Source organism: Geotrypetes seraphini, chromosome 6, assembly GCF_902459505.1.
Source record: "Geotrypetes seraphini chromosome 6, aGeoSer1.1, whole genome shotgun sequence".
Taxonomy (NCBI): Eukaryota; Metazoa; Chordata; class Amphibia; order Gymnophiona; family Dermophiidae; genus Geotrypetes; species Geotrypetes seraphini.
The window spans coordinates 92,237,545-92,259,784 of NC_047089.1; the positions used below are offsets into that span (position 1 = coordinate 92,237,545).

Here is a 22,240-nt window from a genome sequence, read left to right on the forward strand (position 1 = left end):
GAACCTACAATTGGCGCTGTTATTGGCAGCTACCTGCAACAGTCGCTGTTTGTAGAATTGTGGCTATGTGAAAGGTAGGTACTGGAAATGTAGGCCAGAGGCCTTCATTTGTGGCACCTACCTTCCACAAGAATCGTGTCTAAAGAGGCGTCTAAGGCCACTTCTGGTGTTAACCATTCCTACAGTAGCTGTAGGTGCCTCTTTAGTCAGAACAAAGGTACCATTTTTTGAAGCATCTAAGGGCAGCTCCATTTCTTTTAACGACGTTTTAATTAGTTCTTAAATGGCATAGTCAATTCCTGAGCCAATTAAAACAATTAAGTTAGGCATTGGTGGGGTATCTACTGCTGCCTAACGGTGCTGTTATGAGAATTTGCTTTTAAGGTTCTACATTTTGAGATTTTCCTTTTGATTTGCACATACTGTCATATTTGCTATAGTAATATGATACTGCTTGAACACTGTTGTAAACATATAGGAAAGATATTTTAAAGCTCTGCGTGAAATAGGTTTTTCATTTTTTCTGTGATTAACTTTTAAACATTTTTAAATCTTAAGAAAAATCTCACGTGATTATATCTGAGTGCACATGAGTTAACTTTAACTTATTTAAAGGTAGAAGTTTTAATGCACATATATATGACCACACCTTATAACACCAAACTGTTTATAAGCATATAAAGGTAATATGATCTAGGTTTTAAAATATTTGGGCCTCTTTTTTTATTAAGCCGAATAATGGGGGCTGGCATGGTAAATGCACCAAACTCACAGGAATTTACATAAGAACATAAGAATAGCCTTTCTGGGTCAGACCAATGGTCCATCAAGCCCAGTAGCCCGTTCTCTTGGTGGCCAATCCAGGTCACTAGTACCTAGCCAAAACCCAAGGTGTAGCAATATTCCATGCTACCAATACAGGGCAAGCAGTGGCTTCTCCTGTGTCTTTCTCAATAACAGACTATGGACTTTTCCTCCTGGAACTTGTCCAAACCTTTCTTAAAACCAGCTACGCTAGCTGCTTGGAGGGGAGGAGGGAAAGGAGTCTGGGTAGCTGCTGGACAACAGATAATAAAGGGACAGCTGCTACTGGACCTGGAGGGAGGGAGAAGGAGAGATGCTGCTGGGAATGGAGGAGAGAAAGGAGGCTGGGAAGCTGCTGGACAAGGGAAAAAAAAGGGAAAGCTGCTACAAGACCTGGAGGGAGGGAGAAGGAGAGATGCTGCTGGGAGGGGAGGAGGGAAAGGAGTCTGGGAAGCTGCTGGACATGGGAAAATAAAGGGACAGCTGCTACTGGTTCTGGAGGGAAGGAGAGATGCTGCTGGGAGGGGAAGAGGGAAAGGGAAGGGAAGAGAAGTTACTGCTGGACAGGAGGAGGAGGGAAGGGAGAAGGAAAAAAGGAAGGAAACAGCTGGCAGGGAGATTAGAGGAGGGGAAGGGGAGAGACAGAGAAAGTAGAGAGATTGTTGATGAGAAGGGGGTCAGCAGAGAAATAAGCAGAGAGGGACAAAGATGCTAGATCTGGTGTAGGAGAGATAAAAAAGAAGAGAGCAGTGAAGCTGGAATGAATCATGTAAAACGGAGAAAAGGGGCGCAGGTTGGATGGAAAGGGGAGAGGGGCATAGAAAGAAGACATACCATATGGAAGAGGGAGAAGGCAGACAGTGGATGGAAGGGGCAGATGCTGGATTGAAGAGAGTGAAAAGAAGATGAAAGCCAAAACCAGAGACGACAAAAGATAGAAAAAAATAATTTTATTTCTATTTTGTGATTAGAATATATCAGATTTGAAATATATATCCTGCTAGTGCTGGTGTTAGACATAACTGGGGACTGCAAAGTCTAGGTAGTACATCTTTAGCTTCCAGCTGGCTTAGAGCTCTCTCTGACCAGGGGATAGTTGCCCTAGTTGCACTCCTCTAACACTATTCCTGTCATGTGTGACTGCGGTATTCTGTTATCATGACATTTCTGTGTAGCATTCTGTAATAATTTGGCTTATTCAGTTTTCTTGATAGTAGAGAGGATATATGTGAAGGGGAGGGGAGACAGGGGTTTTGTTGATCCTTGCTCTGTATTATTTGTATTTATAAAATGACAATTATACAGAATATTGTTCCTTTTTATTTATAATAATAAAACCCTAAGCGCACATGCGCACTCCTACTTGCGTGTTCCGTGATCCCTGATCCGTAGGTCTGTGGCCGCAGGAGTGTGCATGCGCGCTTGGGGTTCTTTTTTTCTTCGCCCCCCTCCCCGGCGCACCTGAACCCCCATTGAGCCTCCCATCTGACCCTTCCCGCGGTCTGGCCGGCTCCCTTAGTCCCTTGCCGCCGCCCCCTTCCCTTCCTGTGGTTCCGACAAATCTCCTGACTCCAGCAGCGGCCGCAGCACTCTAAAACAGGCTGCTTCGCGGCCTTCTACTGCCCTGATTTGCTCTGCTATGTCCCTGATGACATCATCAGAGACGCTATGTCCCTGATGACATCATCAGAGACGCGGCAGAGCAAATCAGGGTAGTAGAAGACTGCAAAGCAGCCTGTTTAGAGTGCTGCAGCTGCTGCTGGAGTCAGGAGGTTTGTCGGGACCGCGGGAAGGGAAGGGGGGCAGCCAGACCGCGGGGATGGCACGCGGCAGCTTCAGCAGCATGTAGGCGGGCGGTGCGTGAAGGAGTTTGAACAGGTGGTGGCAGTTTCGCTGGAGTTTGAGTGGTGGTGGCAGTTTCGCTCAGAGGAACGGCTGGAGGGTGTCGTGCCAGTGCTGCAGGTGTCCCATGCAGGTAAAAATTCTCAAAGGAAGGGGGAGAGGGAAAGGGGTCTGCTTCGGGAGGAGGGGTGTGCTGGGAGGCAGACAGCTTTGCTTGGGGGGGAAGACAGAAGGGGGGCCATGGAGAGACAGTCAGGGAGGAACTGGAGGAGGAGAGGGAAAGGGGGCTGCTTTGGGGGAGGGGTGTGCTGGTAGTCAGACAGCTTTGCTTGGGGAAGGGATGTCAGAAGGGGGGCCACGGAGAGACAGTCGGGGAGGAACTGGAGGGGGATAGGGAAAGGAGGCTGCTTTGGGGGAGGGGTGTGCTGGTAGTCAGACAGCTTTGCTTGGGGAAGGGATGTCAGAAGGGGGGCCACGGAGAGACATTCAGAGAGGAACTGGAGGGGGAGAGGGAAAGGGGGCTCCTTTCTAGCACCCGTTAATGTAACAGGCTTAAACACTAGTATTTTAATATAATACATTCAATATAAAATCATAACTGAGGCTTGTGCGGATGAGATCAGATGGTTAGCGGGGACCAAGCTCTTGGAGACGGGGCGGAAACAGGGTTTTTTAATTTCAGTCCTAGTAGTTTGCCGGTGCACAAAATAATTCTTTTATTTCTGCTGGTCCATAGGTGTAAAAAGGTTGAAGAACACTGCTCTAGACAGTTCTGACATTGCTAATACTGTGGTAACCTGATTCCTTTCTTGTATGTCATTATAGCTTATCAGGTATCATGTAGAATGATGCTCAAATAACCAGAAAAGAGCAACTGAAGAAAATTCAGAAAACAAAAGTTGTTGTTTTTTTAATGGGTATTTTATTACATCTACCCTGAATTCCGTATGTGTGGTGATTAAACAGCTTTGAGCATGTCCCCTATATAAGCGGAGCCCCAGTGCAAACTGTTTTTTGTTTTTTTTTTCTGCAAGCTAACTGTGCAGAGGTGTCCTGCTCTGCATGGCTTTTTTACTTTCTCGTTTAAACAATTTTGCAGAAGCTGGACGTCTGTAGAGCTTTACTCCAGTACTTGGAGAGGACAAATTACTTTTGCTTTTTTGACTATCTATTCATGCTTAACAGCCACTGCTGATTTGGCAAGCCAGCAGCTGAGGCCTCTGTTGCTAGATGGATTCTCATGGCAGTCCCTTCGGTGTACATTGCTTGCGGGAAGCAGCTACCAGTCTCTCAAGACGCACTCGACCAAGAGCGTCGCCTCTTCCTGGTCAGAGCCTTGGGCAGTTCCTCCTGCAGAGATGTTTCAGGCAGCTACTTGGTCTACTCTTCATATCTTTTCCAGGTTTTACAGAGTGGATGTAATAATAATAATAATAATAAATTGTTCCAGGTCTTTACCCCATAATGCTGCTTGATATGAGAGAAGATGTTGATAATGACTGTTGAATTTACATCCTCTAGCCGGTGGAGATACAAAGTTCAGGTTGAGCAGGCTCTTCTGTCCCTCTCTAGATGTCAGCCACTTCTGTTGTATGTTGCCACATGTACAGAATCTGGAGTAGAAGTAACAGAATAAAAGATTAGGTTCTTACCTAGATAATAATCTTTCTGTTAATCTACTACGGATTTGTATGGTCCGCCTTCTCTGTATTCTGTATTGCCTACTTTCTGCTTCTATTTCTGTGTTCCAGGCCTGGAGTTCTTTTCCTGTCAGCCAGTTGGCTAATCGCCAAGGGATCCACTATGAGTTAAGTGTATTCCTCAGCCTCTTGGCTTCTTTAATGTTAGTGCCAGTTGTTTTTCAATTGTTAGTTGATATGTTCTAATTCTTGTTTTCTAAGTTACAGTTTCTCCTTCTCTTTTATCTTCTGTTGCAGTGAAGCTCGATTGTTTTGGTACTTAACTGAAGTGTGCACTGGGGCTCTTTCTCTTTAGGGAAGGTGCTCAAAGCTGTAAGTATTCTCATCTGCAAGCCCAGTTCATGGGAAGGAATTGATCACCACAAGTATGGAATCCATAGTAGATTAACAGAAAATTATCCAGTTAAGAACCTAATCTTTCATTTTGAAATATCTGTGATGAATTATCTGCTTATTTCAGAATTATTTATTTGATTTCTTGCCACCAGAATATGTTGAAATACAGTTACTCGTACTTACAATTTCATTCTCTTCCTTTCAGAGAAACATACATAGAACGAGAGCAAGGTGAAAGTGCCAATGACCGTAATGATAGAGCCATCCGGATAGCAGTAAAATGGTACAATGCGCATTTAAAAAAAGACAGTGGGGACGTATTGCAGGCAATTCTAATAACAAATGACAGAAGGAACAAAGAGAAGGCTGTAGAAGCAGGGATAACAGCATATACATGTAAGCATATGCATTAAGATTTCTCTGTACCTCATGTTCCAGGGGACCATTTTCTGTGGCTGTTAGGTGAAAATGTCTTGTTTTCACTTGCAGGTGAAGAGTACATAAAGAGCTTGATAGCTAATCCTGAACTCGTTGATCGCCTTGCTTGCATATCTGATGAACAAGTATGTGTGTGTGTGTGGGGGGGGGGGGGGGTTCTTATTCTATGTTTGAATTTGTAAAGGGCTGGTAGTGAATTCTCTGTCCCTACAAAGCTTATAAAAAATTTCATTAAAAAGAATCATGCTTCAGAACAGAACAATAGCCTAGTTAAGGAAGCTGTGTTGGTTCTGGAGAAAATTGAAGTCCGTTGGTTATAATGCATTTTAACAGACCAATAAAATAGACATTTGTCTGTACTATATAAGCTTTAGAAGCCATGGGTCTTTTGTCCAGATAGTGCTTTACAGCTAATATGTGTACCATAAGTAGTAACTGACCCTTATGCTTATGAATTGCTATGCAGACCTATACTTTTTAAATCTTTAAGAAGCAAAAGAACTTGCCTGTTTAATTTTTTATATATAGATAAAAGGTAAGGAGTGGCCTAGTGGTAGTACTACTGCCTCAGCACCCTGAGGTTGTGGGATCGAATCCCAGTGCTTCTCCTTGTGTCCCTGGGCAAGTCATTTTAATCCTCCATTGCCTCAGGTGTAAAATAAGTACCTGTATATATGTAAACCACTTTGAATTTGTAACCACAAAAAGTGGTATACAAGTCCCATCCCCTTACCCATAAATCACTAAGGTCCCCTTTTACAAAGCCACGGTAGCGATTTTTCAATGGCAAATGCATCAAAGCCCACAGGAATTGAATGGGCATTGGTGCCTTTGCCGTGGGAGAACTGGAGAGCATTGTGATTCTCTTCCAAAAAATATAAAATCAATGTTTTTGTTTCCTTGTTTCACCAGCATGAAATAGAAAGTGGAAGAATCCTTTTCTTAGAGCACATTCCTCTCTCCAGGTTGCAGCAAGGTATCAAATCTGGCACTTACCTCCAGGGAACTTTCAGAGCCAGCAGAGATAATTACCTGGAAGCTACAGTGTGGATACATGGAGATGCAGAAGAGAACAAGGAGGCAAGTTCAGGTGTTGTATGTATGCGTTTTTTGCAAATTGACAGCAACTAATTACATAGATTGGTAACTAAATTTAGAGGGGTAGTTGCCTGTATTACCCTTATTGCACTTTACTGCAGCATATTCTACATAATGATAAAATGCAAAGTTTCTCATTCCTGTTCAAACTGAATTAGACAATTTGCATGGCACTTCCCAAGCTGCCTAATTCATGGAAAAATGCCAGCTTTTCCACCCCAGGAATATTGAACACTAATCCGTGGTCTGATGCTCCTAGGGATCTGCTCCATACCTGTTTACTGGAAACCATAGGAGGAGATCAGTGCTCCAAGTATCACCTCTATGCTGATAACTCCTAGATCTACCTCCACATCAGATATTTTTACTGAAACCCAGACCCAAGTCTCAGCCTGCCTCTCCAACATTGCCATCTGGATGTCCCACCACTATCTAAAACTTAATATGGCTAAAACGAAACTGCTTATGTTCCCATCTAAACCCACCTCCCCACTTCTACCATTCTCTTCTCTGTGGACTAGTGCTGCCCGATTCAGAGAAAAATATTTTGATTCGATTAACCCTGTTGAATCGATTTTTCGATTTGATTCACTGTTAATGACACAGCTTTTTAAGTTTAAACATTTTATTTAACCAAGGCAATATCGTATCTAAAATTCCCAGCTTCCATCCCCAGCCCCCCAGACTTACCAGCCCCCCTGCCGATTTCAGCTTCCATCCCCAGGCCCCAAGACTCACCAGCTCCCCTGCCGATTTCAGCTTCCATCCCCAGCCCCCAAGACTCACCAGCCTCCATTCCAATTCATTTACTTACTGGACTGGATATTAAATCGCGGGGAAGAGAGAAGAAATGCGGGGAAAGAGCCAGCCAAAAATAGTATTTGCTGCTGCCAAGTTCTCCACAAGGTCCGCTCGCTCGCCGATTCTCTCTCCCACTCCTTTCATTTCTTCCGATGTAACTTCCGGTTTCGCAAAACCGGAAGTTACATTAGATGGGTAGAATTAGCATAAAATATCCCAAACTCGTCTTGCAGCTGAATCGGTAAGTCCGGTTTTTAACAAAAACGAACCGATTCAAATCGATTCACCTGATTTGAATCGGTGAACTGATTTGAATTGTGAATTGGGCAGCACTACTATGGACAACACTTCCATCCTCCCTGTCTTGTCTTAGAGTTATCTTTGACTCCTCTCTCTCCTTCTCCGCACAGGTACAGCATATCACTCAAACGTGCTGCTTCTTCCTCTATAATATTACCAAAATCCTACCCTTCTTCTCTGAGCACACTACCATGCCATTATCACCTTTCGCTTAGGTTACTGCAACTCACTACTCTCAGATCTTCCACTCCCCTTCAATCCGTCCAGAATTCGGTTGCATGACTCATATTCCATGAGAGCCACTATAGTTACGTTACCCCTCTCCTAAAGTCACTTCATTAGCTTCCCATCTGTTTCCAAATACAATTCAAACTCCTCTTACTGACCTACAAATGCATTCACTCGGCTTCCCCTCACTATCTCTTCATTTATCTCTTTCCCCTCCACACTACCTGAGCTGCGATCAATTGGTAAGTCCCTCCTATCTATGCCTTTTTCCTCCTCTCCCAACTCCAGACTCTGTCTGGAACAAACTGCCTAAATCCCTATAGCGGGCTCCGTCTCGGGCAGTGTTCGAGTCCAAGATAAAAGCCCACCTCTTCAAGACTGCTTTCAACTCTTAACTCTTCTCACCTTAGGTTCTGCATCCCCAACCCTATAAGTCATGTCTGTCTGCCCAAGTTAGATTGTAAGTTCTTCTGAGCAGGAACCATCTATTAAATGTCAAAATGCACAGCGCTGCATTTGCCTTTCAGCGCTTTAGAAGTGATAAATAGTAGTAGGGACCATCTTATTCTATTGGAGCAAAGAGTGTGTTTTCCTACTGGAAGTCCTTGTTTTTATTTGTAAGCATTGGGATTAGTTTGCTCACTGCTGTCTGTGCATACCAAGAGGTATCTCAAGAAAAACATCAGTGTTGCATTCGCAGTCTAAAATTATGCAGAACACTTTAATGGTGTTAATACATTCTTTATTTTATTGGCAATATAAACAAAAGAAAACAAAAGGAATCACAAAAGCAGTAGTACAGGTGTACTGATAAACCTCCCAGTTAACCATCCTGGAGAGAAAAGGAGAAAAACCCTCTCATGTATGCACAGTGAATTATGGGGTTAATATTTTTACAAAACTTTATATACCCTCTCTTTGGCCAAAATCAATCAAGTATACCAAATATACCAATGTAAACTAAACAAAGAAACCTACATAGACAATGATGGGAAAAGGAAATTTTTCAAGTTCTTTGTAAACTGCAGAAGAGAGCTCTTTCCTTTTCAAAATATCAAGTAAGATATTCTAGTCTTCCACTGCTTGACCAGAGGGGTGGTCATACATAGTTTGACGCCAGAGAGTGTAACAGTCTGAGAGTTTTTGTTTGTTAAAACTTTAAAAGTCCAAACCATGAACTTATATGATAGGGTGTATTTGTAAGCATCCAATATAGGTGACTTAATAAAGGTAAGGCACCGGTTCTTCTAATAATCTGTCAAAAACTGAGTGACTAATTTTAACAACCTGGAGCTACTTCTATAGGATTCATGTAAGACCAATATACAGGTCATTACAATAATCCAATGAGCTGATAACCATCTGCTGTACCACAGTTTTAAAAGCTCCTTTATCCAAATATGGTTGCTGCTTTCTCACCAATTTCAATGTGAAATATATCTGACATGTCATCTGAGAAACCTGCTTCTAGCCTTCTCTGAAAATAGCACCCAATACTTTAAGAAAATCTACAAATGAAAGAAAGCAATCCTCACCTTCCTTATAGTTTCCAAGGTCTGCCATTCAACATCACCAAACATAGTACTTACTGCCAGTTGTATTAATATTCCAAAACACTTTTAGTAGCAATTATATACCCCATCCATACAAGCAGTGATAATTCCTGGCTGTGATGTTCCATCCTCCCATTTGCTTAACTTTATTTATTAATACAAATATAGACATCTTTTACAGTGCATACACAAACAGAGTAACCCCATGACCAGGAGCATTTGCATACAGATATTTCAAACAGTTAGTTATTTTATTTGATATACTGCCATTTTTAACAAAAAGTTCAAGTTCATTTACATTTTAATATACCGACCATCAACATGTATCTGGCCGATTTACAAAGCTAAAAACATTAAATAAATTTTAAAATGGAGTAAAATAAAGGTTGGACATAAAATAGACGAATGCATTGACGTACGCGATTTTGAGGGAGAGGGGGGAAGTTTATAATTACATCTTTAATAAAATAAAAATAAATGATGGGAAAAGGGGGTCACTTCTTAAAAGTGGTTCTTTTTGTATACTGAAGTGCTGATGGAAAGGGGTATTATCAGACGCTATGCTAAGCATCTTGGAATAACAAAGTTTTTAGTTTTGAATTTGTCAAGAGAATTTTCTTGGCGAAGGCGAGATGGCATGGCATTCTAAAGGGTTGGAGCTGTAAATGAGAAATTGGTGTTTCTAGTGTAGTAAAGTTCTTTGATTGGGGGACAGTCAGTAAGTTCTGGTCAGCAGATCTGAGGGTCCGTGGAGAACAGTAAGGAATGATAAGTTTGTCAAGAAAAGCTGGTGAACGCGTATGTTTGATTTTATATGTGATGCTATGTGAAATGGACTTACAATTAATAAAAACAATAGGCAATCAAAGCAGTGTACAGTAAATAAAAAGTGGGCAATATTTAAAATAAAAACATAACAAGGAGAAAGTACACAAACAGATTCTAGAAAGGTTTTTTACCTTCAGCTCCCCTCCCTTGTTTTTTTCCCCTTGCATGTTCTCTTTCTCTTTATCAGTTGTAGTTCTAACCCTTCCTTCCCTTTTGTTCCTGTTTGTCAACGTCTTTAAAAGTTATCATTAGGTACTCCTGGTTTTGTTTTTTGTTTGTTTAAAATATATTTTATTTAACACATTGTTTTAGCGCTTTTGTACACCGCCTAGAAAGCTTGATTAGGTGGTATAAGAAATTTTTAATAAACTTGAAAAGGGCAGGAAAGGTTTATAGTATCTTAAGGGATAAAAAACAAACAGGATAGGAAGAAGAGGGTAGGATACAGAAAGAATAAGAAAAGTTTGTTATTCCTATTTACAACTTGCTCAGCAATTGACATGGATAATCTGCAGTCTTTAAAATTTATTTGCTCTGTATTAAGGATACCATGGTCTACAAAGGTCTCTATTGCAACCTTGCTAATGGAATGCATTATCTTCCCTGTTTTAGGGCCAGATTCTGAAAACTCAAAGTGTGCATTTAACAATGGATGCTAAACCAGTCCTAGCCAGTTTAGTGTCCAAGTATTTTACTGACCAATTCTCAAAACGACTCGCTATGCTCTTTTCCATGCTTCCTAGCAGCCTCCGATTGTACTATGCATATGTAGTACATCAAGATCATTAGTATTAAAATGGTAGTATAATTGGGTCATTAATATTAAAATGAGCACTCTGGGTGATTCTATAAACTTGTTGTACTAAATTTTGAGGACAAAATTTTCTGTCAGGGGCTGAGTTGTCATAGCCTTACTTTCCAGTCAGTGCCTAAGCACTGATTAGCTCAGGCACTGACAGGAAATTAAGGCTTGACAGCTCACACCACACACCAAAATATCCCCCAAAACTAAAAAACAAAACAAAACCCTGATTCCTCTCTTCTTCCCCATGACCCCACCCCCCAACCCCCAGGGCCCTTTGATACCCCCCATTTGGCAGGAAGGATGCCCACTCTGTCCTGCCGACAAGCCGCCAAGGTCCCTCGACCCCCCCCCCCCCCATCCTCCCCCCATACCTTTAAGTTGAAGGACAGCAGGAGGAATGCCCAATCCCTATGGCTGGCAGGCACGCCTCTTCAAAATGGCGGATCTTCCCCTTTCCAGTACATCCTAATGCACTGATTGACTCAGGTTGTAAGGCCCCCCCTCCTTGGGGAGGGGGCCTTAAACGCCAAAGTCAACCAGAGCCTTAGGTCCCTGCCTGGTACATCCTAGGATAGGTAGCGGCCTTAAGTGTCTGAGCCAATCAGGGCCTTAGGCCCTTCCTACTGTGGGAAATTGTTGGAGGACCGGCAGCAGGATTGAGTGGGCATCCCTCCTGCCAAGGCACTGGGTTGTGTTTGGGGGACCGGGCAGTGTTCACCAAGGCAGGAGAGTGTGGACATCCTTCCTGCTGATTTTGTACAGGTTGTGGGGAGTGCCTTGGCAGTGGCAGGTGACCAGGGGGGATATAGGCTGGAGGAGGGACTTTTCCTTCTGCTGTTCTCCCTGCCGTTCAATCAGTTAAGCCAGCAGGACTCACAGAGACCTGCAACTTCAGTTGATCGGGACAGGGAGAGCAGCCTTAAGGAGAGGGAGGAGCTCTATCTAGTGATTACTCTTCTGAGCAAACACCAGGCACAGTTACTCCTCACTTTACCAGTGATTCTCTGCACAAATAGCGTGGAAATAATTTGCATGCTATTATACTGAGAATCGCTAGTAAAAGAAAAATTCCCATTATGACCATTACATCAAACCCCCCCTCCCCCCCAGATTTTACCGGTGAGTTTTGAGAATCCGTCCCTTAGTGATGTCTTTTAAAGATACCTTGTTCTGATTCATGGTCTTATGAATAACCATCAACCTCCCAGTTTCTAGTTTAAAAGCTGCTCTATCTTCTTTTTAAATGTTGATGCCAGGAACCTGATTCAACCCTGGTTAAGTGGAGCCCATCATTGCAGAATAGAATGCCCCTTCCCCAGAATGTTGCCCAGTTCCTAAAATATCTAAAACCCTTCCTTCACCATCACCTCATCCATGCTTTGAGGCTCCAGAGCTCTGCCTGTCTCGAGTCCTGCACATGGAACGGGGAGCACCTCTGAATATGTTACTCTAGAGCAGGGGTGTCCAATGTCGGTCCTCGAGGGCCGCAATCCAGTCGGGTTTTCAGGATTTCCCCAATGAATATGCATTGAAAGCAGTGCATGCAAATAGATCTCATGCATATTCATTGGGGAAATCCTGAAAACCCGACTGGACTGCGGCCCTCGAGGACCGACATTGGACACCCCTGCTCTAGAGGTTCTGAATTTTAGCTTCTTACCTAAGAGCCTATTTTCCTACGTCATTGGTATCGGCATGTACCAAGACAGCATGCTCCTTCCCAGCATCATCTAAAATTTTATCTAGGTGATGCATTAGGTCCATCACTTTCATATCAGACAGGCAACTGACCAAGCTATTCTCGCATCCACCAGCCACCCAAATATCTATATGCCTAATTATCAAATCTCCTACTACATCAGCCGTCTTAACCCCTCCTTCCTTGGAAGAAGTCCCTAGAAACACATCCTTAGTTCAGTAGGATATTGCATTCTCTGGTAGGCATGTTCTAGTTAACATAGTAACATAGTAGATGACGGCAGATAAAGACCCGAATGGTCCATCCAGTCTGCCCAATCTGATTCAATTTAATTTTTTTTTTTTTGTAATTTTTCTTCTTAGCTATTTCTGGGCAAGAATCCAAAGCTTTACCCGGTACTGTGCTTGGGTTCACTTCCTACTTCACTACGGTGATGCTGTCCAATAAGAAGACTTCCCTCCTCCAAGGCAGCACAGAGGCTGCCAGACTGAAGGTGGGACTTCTCTACAGCAGGGATCTCAAAGTCCCTCCTTGAGGGCTGCAATCCAGTCGGGTTCTCAGGATTTCCCCAATGAATATGCATTGAAAGCAGTGCATGCACATAGATCTCATGCGTATTCATTGGGGGAAATCCTGAAAACCCAACTGGATTGCGGCCCTCAAGGAGGGATTTTGAGACCTCTGCTCTACAGCATACCTGTAGGTCTGCTTTATATACCTCTGTCTTCTCAGCTCCTCCAAGTCTGCTTCTCTAGTCTCAAGAAATCAGACCCGTTACCTGAGTGCTAGGAGCTCTTTGCATCGAGTACACACATCCTCTCGCCAACTGGGAGATAGTCAAACAAACATGTGACGTGTAAAAGACTGTATAGCCCCCATCTCGCTGCTAGACTGCTGCCTGCATCTTAATAATTGTGATTTCTTAGTGAAGTTGCTAAAGGAATGTGAATATGTACCCTAAGGTTCTTTAAAATTGTTAGTTATATGTTAGGCTATGGTAATATTTAGTTGTTGTTTTTTATTATTATTTTGCAATGTTATTGATAGGTTCCCCTTTAAGAATCTAGTAGACTTTATTTCCGAGAGCTAATTAATCACTTGCTAAGAAAGAAGCCCTAATTTTTTATTTTTGTATTTTGTAGTACTTATGTAACAATTTGCTTTCTTATGCTCTTTATATACTTAGTTCAACTATGTTGTTAAGATTGTTGAGCATCTACTGTTTTTCTAGTTATATTCTCTAATAAAATATCTTGGATAAAAAACTAAACAACTTTTGTAGGTTTCTAATTGGCTCAAGAGCCTATAAATCAGAGATCAGGCCAGGGGTGGGAAGGAGGGAATAAAAGTCTGAACTGAGGCTTCCAGTACTTATTGACTGTGCTTTGTAGTGTACTGGGAGCAGGACCTGAACTTTAGGGAAAATATGAATGTGATTTTTCTGTTGAAACTGGTGTGCTGTACAAGTATTTAGTAGTATACTTACAAGCCTGTTTTATTTTTCTAATGCCAACAAAACTAAGCCTATTCACTACATATTTGTTGTCTTTTTAAATTTTGATATAACAGATAATTATACAGGGGCTTAGGAACTTGAACAGAGCAATTCATGAAGACATTGTGGCAGTGGAAATGCTGGCAAAAGATCAATGGATGGCCCCATCTTCCATTATATTGCAGGATGAGGGCCAAAATGAAGATGATATGGAAAATGAAGAAGAGAAAGAAAAGTTGGTAAACAAATAAGTCCATTTGCTTTTTACCAGGTTGCTTCTCCTTCTGGAAAGGCAACCTGTCAGAACTTATGTTTTATGTTTTATTAACATTTGATATCCCGCTTAAGCATATTGCAGATCTAAGTGGTTTACAATAAAATAAAATTAGGTACTTAGAACTTCCCTTTCTGTCCCGAAGGCTCACAGTCTAGCTAACTTATATATGATAGGCAGGAAGGGTCTTCACTTAAGTATTCTCACTTCTCTTGATTTATCTGGCTGGTAGTATTGCTTCCCATCTAGGATTCTCTTCCTTTCATTGCCTTACCAATTCCAACCTTGCATCTGCATCAGAGACTACATCTGTATTTAATTTGAGTGCTCCTAGAGAACTGATTCTAGAAAAAAATTTTCCAGCAACTCAATATTTTTTTATTTTTAAACTATCAGTCATTGACAAATTTTCTTGTGATTTATGAACCAGCTCAGAATCTTGAGAGCCATTGCTCAGGAACCATCTGTATTCCTCCCCCCCCCCCCCCCTCCAATCACTTCCAAAATTTAATGCTAGTGGTAAATTGGTCTTCTCCCTGCAAGGTTTGCTGCAGTTCCATTTGTACCTGATTTACTATTAATGTTTTCCCATTCTTGTCTCTGTGAGAGGAAAGAAATCTAATAAATTAGTCCTTCAAATTCTTTCCCAGCTACTAAGCATACAGACAGTAGCATACTGGCACCCCACTGGAAATTTCACCTTAGATGATTTGCAGTACCTACTTTCCAATACCTACTGTACTTGAATGTAACTCACCTTAAACCTTTGAGAAATGTGTGAGTGAAATCTACTTCAGTTTCCACTAAAGTTGCCTAATTCCTGGTTCAAATCAATTCACCGATTCACTTTGGTTGAATCGATTCAATCTGGGGAAAAAATCGGCCTCGCCGATTCAGTACAGGCCCAGCGTCGTCAAGGTTCGGGAACTTTTCCACAGTGGCAGCCTTCATAACACATCAGGCCTTCCTCTCTGCTGGGTTCTACCTTCATGGAAACAGGAAATAGGTGGGACCTGGAAGTGTTGTGAAGGCTGCACTGCCAATGGTGTGTATGTGTGTGTGTGGGGGGGGGTTAACAGAGGGGAAAGGGAATGGGGGGAGTTATCAAACCTCAGGGGGGTGCACGGATGGAGGGAGGGGGGAGTTAAAAAAAGACAAGTGAGAGATTAGATAAGGCAGTGGGAAAGAGTGGGAGAGATTGAAGTAAAGGAGGGAGAAAAAGAGAGAGATACTGGGACAGGGGAGCTGGAGGAGCAGAGGGGAGAAATGAGAAGAGTGGAAAAGATGCTAAATCCACAAATGGAGAGAAAAAAGAGAGGTGCTTGCCATGGGATGAGAAGGAGAAATGGATGGAAGGGGCAGAGAGAGAGCAGATGCATGGAAGGGAAGAAAGAGGACAGATGCTGGATGGAAAGAAGATAGTAAAGAGGTTGATTAAAGCAGAAATGACAAAAGGTAGAAAAAAATATTTGTTTTGTTGCTTTATTGTAGCTGTATTGATGTTTTTAAATAGAAAATGGAAATAAAGTAATCTTTTTATTAGACTAATTTTAATACATTTTTTAGTAATCATGTATTGACCTGAAGAATGAGGTTTTGGCCTCTGAAAGCTAATTTAAAAATGGATTAGTCCAATAAAATTGTATTTTCTTATTTTCCATTTTAGTGGGATGAAGAAATAATGGGTCTAAAAACAGAGGAGAGGGAGAGAGATGGTGGACAATGGGATTTAGGGAGGGAAGGAACAGAAAGGGAGAGAAGTTGGACACAAGGGATGGTGTGGAGGGGGGATAGAGATACTGGATAGGAAGGTAGTTGAGAAAAGAAAGGGAGATATGGTAGAACCTGGGATGGTGGGGAAGGAGGGATAGATGCTGGATAGGTAGTTGAGAAAAGGTGGATCTGTAGATGGAGACGGAAAAAAGGAAAGACGCCAGACCTCCTGGGGAGGGAAGGGAAATGGGAGGGCAGAGATAGAAGATGGATGGTTAGCACGGAGAAAGAAGAAAGAAGGAGACCTTGGCAAGCAAGTTATCAGAAGACAACCACAGCCTGGGACCAACAAGATTTGACCAGACAACAAAAGGTAGGAAAAATAATTTTATTTTCTGTTTTGTAATTATAATGTCAGATTTGAAACGTGTATCCTGCCAGAGCTGGTGTTAGACTGCAAACGTGAGCTAGGATTTAACAGAGAGAGGAAAAGTCTTTCTTGTTTGTTTATTTTGTTTACACCACAGTGCCAGTGAGGTTAGGAGAAGGCAAAGGGGGTGAACAGGCTATAAAAGGGGTGAAGAGGCTATAAAATAAACCCACCAGGATGTTTGAAAAAAACACCCAATTGGGTAGGAAAATCAAATCAAAAAATCGATCCAATAGGCTGAATCAAATCAAAATTTTTTTTTTCCTGAATCGAGCCGCACTAGTTCCCACTAGTGCTGCCCGATTCACAATTTGAATCGATTCACCGATTCGATTCGGGTGAATCGATAGTTTTTTTAAAAAAATGGCCTCCCGGGGGGGCGCTAGAGAGCCCAAGCAAGATGGAGGCTTGAGTCGCGAGCTCCCGCCACCAACTCTGCTATTTCAGGCATATCACTAACTACATCTCCAAAATATACGAAATTTTTGAGCTAAAACGATGCCTCTCTCCAAGCAAGGCAAGATCGAGGCTGCTTTTGCGGGCACTTCAGGCGCCAAGCGTCAGAAGCAGGATCCCCCGACACCCACGAAGAGCGAGTCGGGCAGGCCACGTGTGGATCCCGAGCAAACCATAGCCGATCACCTACAGCAGATCTCGAGCATGATGTCGGAGAGTAAAGATGATATCAAAGACATCAAGCACGAGATAATGAACTTGACTGAAAAGATTTCAGCGATGGATGCTAAAATGCTAACATTAGAACGGAAAACTTTACTTATTGATGACGTAGCTACCAACCAAAAAATGGATCGGAGAGCCATACGTGCCCTGGAAATACAACTTGAGGATCAGGGTAACCGAGGACGTCGTCAGAACCTCCGCATCAGCGGCCTAAATGAAGGCATCGAGGGAACTGACGCATGTACATTTTTCGAAGAATGGCTCCCTAAGGTGCTATCGCTCACATTTACCAGGCCTCTAGAGGTGGAGAGAGCCCACAGGGTACCAACGAAATCCCACCACGCTTCCCAGAAGTCGAGACCGATCGTGATGAAGCTGCTCCGCTTCCCCCACGTGGCGGCGATCCTGGAAAAGATGCGCACACTGCATAAAATCGAATGGCAGGGTCAAACCATATACATCTCAGCAGATTACACCAAAGCCACGGCTGATAAGCGGCGCCGTTTTCTCGCGCTACGTCCTCGACTGCGGGCACTGGAAGCTCGTTTTGGTCTCCTCTCCCCGGCTCGCTTCAAGATCACCTATCAAAATAAAACCAAAACATATACCGAGCCGGATGAGGTGGAGAACTTTCTCAAAGAACAAGAAGCTTTACTTCCCATGGAAACGTGACTTTCTACAGTTGCTCATTCCTCTATTGAGGTTTACTTTATTGATGAGATATAATATCAGTTATGTGTGATATGTTTATTACGATGCATTTTCTGTGTTATCAACAAGATTTTTCAGCGGGGTTGGTGGGGGAGTGAGACGATTCGAGACCTCCATGTTGTGGTGTCTCCTCCCCTCCACAGGCCCAAGGGGCGCCGTTTGGGCGGGTTGATTGCAAGGTTTTTGTCTTGCGGGAAGGGGGGATTTTGGATGAATGACGGGGGGGTGGGGAGGGGTATGTTTGTGAGTGTGTGTGGGGTTTGTTTATTTTTTGAGCAGAGCGCAGCAGTTGTTTCATGGCTTCTTAACTACAGTGCAGGTTATAGCGTATACTTGTCTGATTTTATGGTATCTATCATCATTGCTTCCCTGATAGTTTCTGATGGCTTCATGTAAGGTATTATCTTTAAACATTAAAGGTCTCAATCATCCTATCAAACGAAAAAAAGTATTACTGTATTGCAAACACCATTCAGCACAGATAGTCTTTCTGCAAGAAACTAAATTGAATGTAATTGAATCAACTAAATTGAAGCGTGATTGGGTCTCTCAATGTTTTTTCTCTCCTGCAGTAAAATCTAAAGGTGGGGTAGCTATATTATTGTCCAAACGTCTTAACTACACTGTACTACATTCATCTCATGATTCACAGGGACGCTGGGTTACAGTTACATTAGCAATTAATGCTGTCCGATATACTTTCTTCACTGTATATGGTCCCAATACCCCAGATTCTGACTTTTTCAAATCCCTGGCTAAAGAACTAGCCACAATATCCACTGATCACTATATTATGGGAGGGGATTGGAATATTGTACTTGATGCACATCTAGATAGAAGATCCCAATCTACTTACCGTCCGCCTCCTACGGCTCCTCTTCTCAAACATATCATTCATTCATATGGGCTAAGGGATGTATGGCGTCTTTATCATCCAAAAGATCTTGAATTTACTTTCTGGTCTGCACCTCACGCCTCTGCCATGAGACTAGATTATTACCTTATCTCTCAATCTCTATTGGATAATGTACAATCCACCTCCATCGTTTCATGCCCACTATCTGACCATTCTGGTATTCTTGTCTCTTTTTCTCTGAATCCTTCTTCACCACCTAAACCGGTATGGCGACTCAACACAGCCTTACTATCAGATTCCGATTTTCTGTCCCAGATTGACAACTGGACGTCAGAATACTTTGCTCACAATGATACTCAAGAGCTGTCATTTCAAATTGTATGGGATGCTTATAAAGCGTATCTGAGAGGTCGAATTATAGGATACTCAGCGCATATTAACAAAAAGAGGAAAAGTGAACTCTCAATTCTAGACGCGCAAATAAAACAACTAGAAACAGATTTCCATGTGTCTCCCTCTGCCCCAGCCTTGCTTCAGCTACGCAAGCTTAAATTTCAGTATAACTCCATATTATCAGAGCGAGCTGGTGTGATACTGGTGACAGAGGGAGCCCTTTACTATGAGCACCGTAACAAAGCGGGGGCACTGTTGGCCAATTACCTTAAGCAGAAGAAAAGAGCGGGCCGTATCAAAGCTCTTAAACCGGATACATCTATTATTACAGATCCTCATGCAATAACTAATTCTTTTAGATCATTTTATGAGCATTTATATAAGTCGGGAGTAGATCCCTCTGAGGCTGATTTCACTGATTTTTTCAAAGGTATGTCCCCTCCTGAGTTACCATCTCTGATGCTGGAAAAGTTAAACACTCAGATAACTGAAAAGGAGATTGGAGAGGCCATAGATGGTCTAAAATCTGGCAAGGCGCCGGGAGGAGATGGATTCTCATTGGGATTTTATAAAGTCTTTCGAAAGATTGTTATTCCTAAACTATCAACACTATATTCTACCTTTTTGAATAACAAGTCTGGCGATGGAACTTTTGTTGAAGCAGATATAGTAGTGTTTCCCAAACCTGGGCGTGACCCTATGCTCCCAAAAAATTATAGACCCATATCACTACTCAATTATGATTGTAAAATCTATGCTAAACTTCTTGCAGACAGACTTGCTACGGCCCTCCCTTTGCTTATACATCCTACTCAATGTGGTTTTGTTAAAGGTAGACTGACTGCGGATAACTCTAGAGTCTTCTGTCATATACTACAGGCTGCACGCAATGTTACCATTCCAACTTGCGTGATGTCTTTGGACGCAGAAAAAGCTTTTGATTATGTGGAATGGAAATACCTATTTTATACTTTAAGTTGGTTCCAACTGGGACAAGATTTCATAGATATGATTCATATACTTTATACCAATCCTAGGGCCAGATTGAATGTGGATGGTTATTTTTCTTCCTATTTCTCCCTCTTTAGAGGAACTAGGCAAGGGTGCCCTTTGTCCCCACTCCTATTCAATCTGGCCCTGGAACCCTTGTTGCGCAGGCTAGATTCAGACCCAGCCTTTACTGGTATAAAGATAGGACCCAATGAGGTGCGTTTGTCTGCCTTTGCAGACGACGTACTATTATATGTATCCAACCCTACTGTGTCTTTGCCGGCGATACTTAATCTTCTCTCCAGTTTTGGGCGTCTCTCAGGATATACCATTAACTGGGATAAGACTGAAGTGCTGCCTCTGAACATATACTGTACGCAAGCTATGATTGCACCATATGGACTTACGTGGTGTTCCACAACTCTTAAATATCTAGGAATACAATTTTGTAATACCTGGCAAGATACGGTTGACCATAATGTCAAACTCTTGATTTCCAAAATTCACACCCTATGTCATCAGTGGTCTCCCTTGCACTTGACTTGGTGGGGCAGATTGGAGACCATACGAATGATGGTGACCCCCCAAATACTATATGTGTTGCAAATGCTACCGTTGCCATTGCCATCTTCTTTATTCAAACAAATCGATCGTATCTTGACTAAATTTCTATGGTCTGGAAAGCCTTCCCGTATAGCTTTATCCACTCTCAAGAAACCATACTCTGTGGGAGGAGTTAATTTCCCTCAATATAGCCGATATGCTACCGCAGCAATCTTAAGAGGTGCTAGCATATGGACTATATCACCTACCAGCGTTTTTGTACCTTACTGGTACATACTAGAAAGAGATCTAGTACTACCTTATACCTTACATGAAGCCATCTACTCCAAAACAGTTACATGCTTTCCCAAGTGGGAGGTATTACATACCACCCAAAAGGCAGTCTTGGCTTTGGGTTGCACTCTAAAACACCCGGTTTATACCACTGTCTCATCTAATATTTGGGGTAACCCTAACATCATTATTGGTTCAAATATGGTGCATTGGACGTCTTGGATTAAGGCGGGTATATGGCATATACGAGACATTCTGACCAATCATACCTTAATGCCTTTTGCCCTACTGCAGTTCAAATATAACTTACCTTCTCATCAGACTTATAGATACCTCCAATTGCGTCACAGTATATATGCGGCTTATGGATCTAAGTTAGAGCGTCTGCTGCGGAGCTCCTTCCCTACAACCAATCTATTATCTACATGGAGTACTAAGCCTCATTTGATGTCTAGGATATACGATTTACTACAAACTGTCGATTCAGATGCTTCCCTACCGATCCAGCGTCAGTGGTCTCAAGATCTCAAATTTCCTGTATCCGACCAACGCTGGCTGCAGGTATGGAGTTACTGTAACAGACCGCTTCATTCGGCGTCTCTTAGACAATCTTTATTCTTTGTTCTTCATAAGTCGCTATGGACTCCTGTCAAACAACATCGAGCTTCTCCAACTTCTTCCAGCAATTGTTGGCGTTGCAAGACTCATCTGGGAACCTTCCAGCATATGTTATTCGATTGCCATTCGGCCTTCACATTTTGGGCTGAGGTGGGAGTTGTTATTGGTCAAATTTTCTCCTTGTCTCCGAATATGACATACAATCAGGTAATTTTAAGATCTGCCATACTGGAGCCTCCACTCTCTCGCCCATGTTCTGCCCTTTATGACATTCTCATGGGTCTAGCCATTAAGACAATACTTCTTCACTGGAAATGTACCTCATCAATACCTGTGGCTCAGTGGTGGAATATGGTTCTTTTGTGCTATAAATACGAACTACGATTGGCTGAGTGTAGAGGCTCCCAGAAATCTTTTCATATTACCTGGTCTTCACTGCAACATTACTGTGACTCTGGTGCTTAATCTACGTGCGATTCATGGTATCCCAAAGCAAATACATTACACGGTACTGTTAAGAAATGTAACATCTTGTATGCTATGTTGTCTGCTGCTGCTCATGTTTACTGATTGTTTATTTTGTTGTATTTTTATGTTAGTCTTTCTTTTTTCTCTTCAATAAAAAGATTTGACTTTAAAAAAAAAAAAAAAAATGGCCTCCCTATTCGATGACCGACCCTTCCCCCGTGCCTTCCTAAAGCAGGAGCGGCATCGCTTACTCTTGCTGGCCGTCTGCTGCCGCTCCTGCTTGAGGGGGGAGGGTCAGTCAGAAAGGCCTGCATGTTTCCCCCAGCTTCCCCGCTCTTACCT

The 22,240-nt window shown here is 42.5% G+C and overlaps 1 protein-coding gene across 1 annotated transcript in view; it reads left to right on the top strand.

The window, feature by feature from the left end:
• The window catches only part of DIS3 (DIS3 homolog, exosome endoribonuclease and 3'-5' exoribonuclease), a 169,225-nt gene that overhangs the window by 7,344 nt on the left and 139,641 nt on the right, over positions 1-22,240 (top strand). The window contains exons 3-6 of the mRNA XM_033947503.1: positions 4,888-5,078; positions 5,172-5,245; positions 6,033-6,200; positions 14,002-14,166. Coding sequence (XP_033803394.1) covers positions 4,888-5,078; positions 5,172-5,245; positions 6,033-6,200; positions 14,002-14,166 — 598 coding nt within the window. The remainder of the gene's footprint in view (positions 1-4,887; positions 5,079-5,171; positions 5,246-6,032; positions 6,201-14,001; positions 14,167-22,240) is intronic.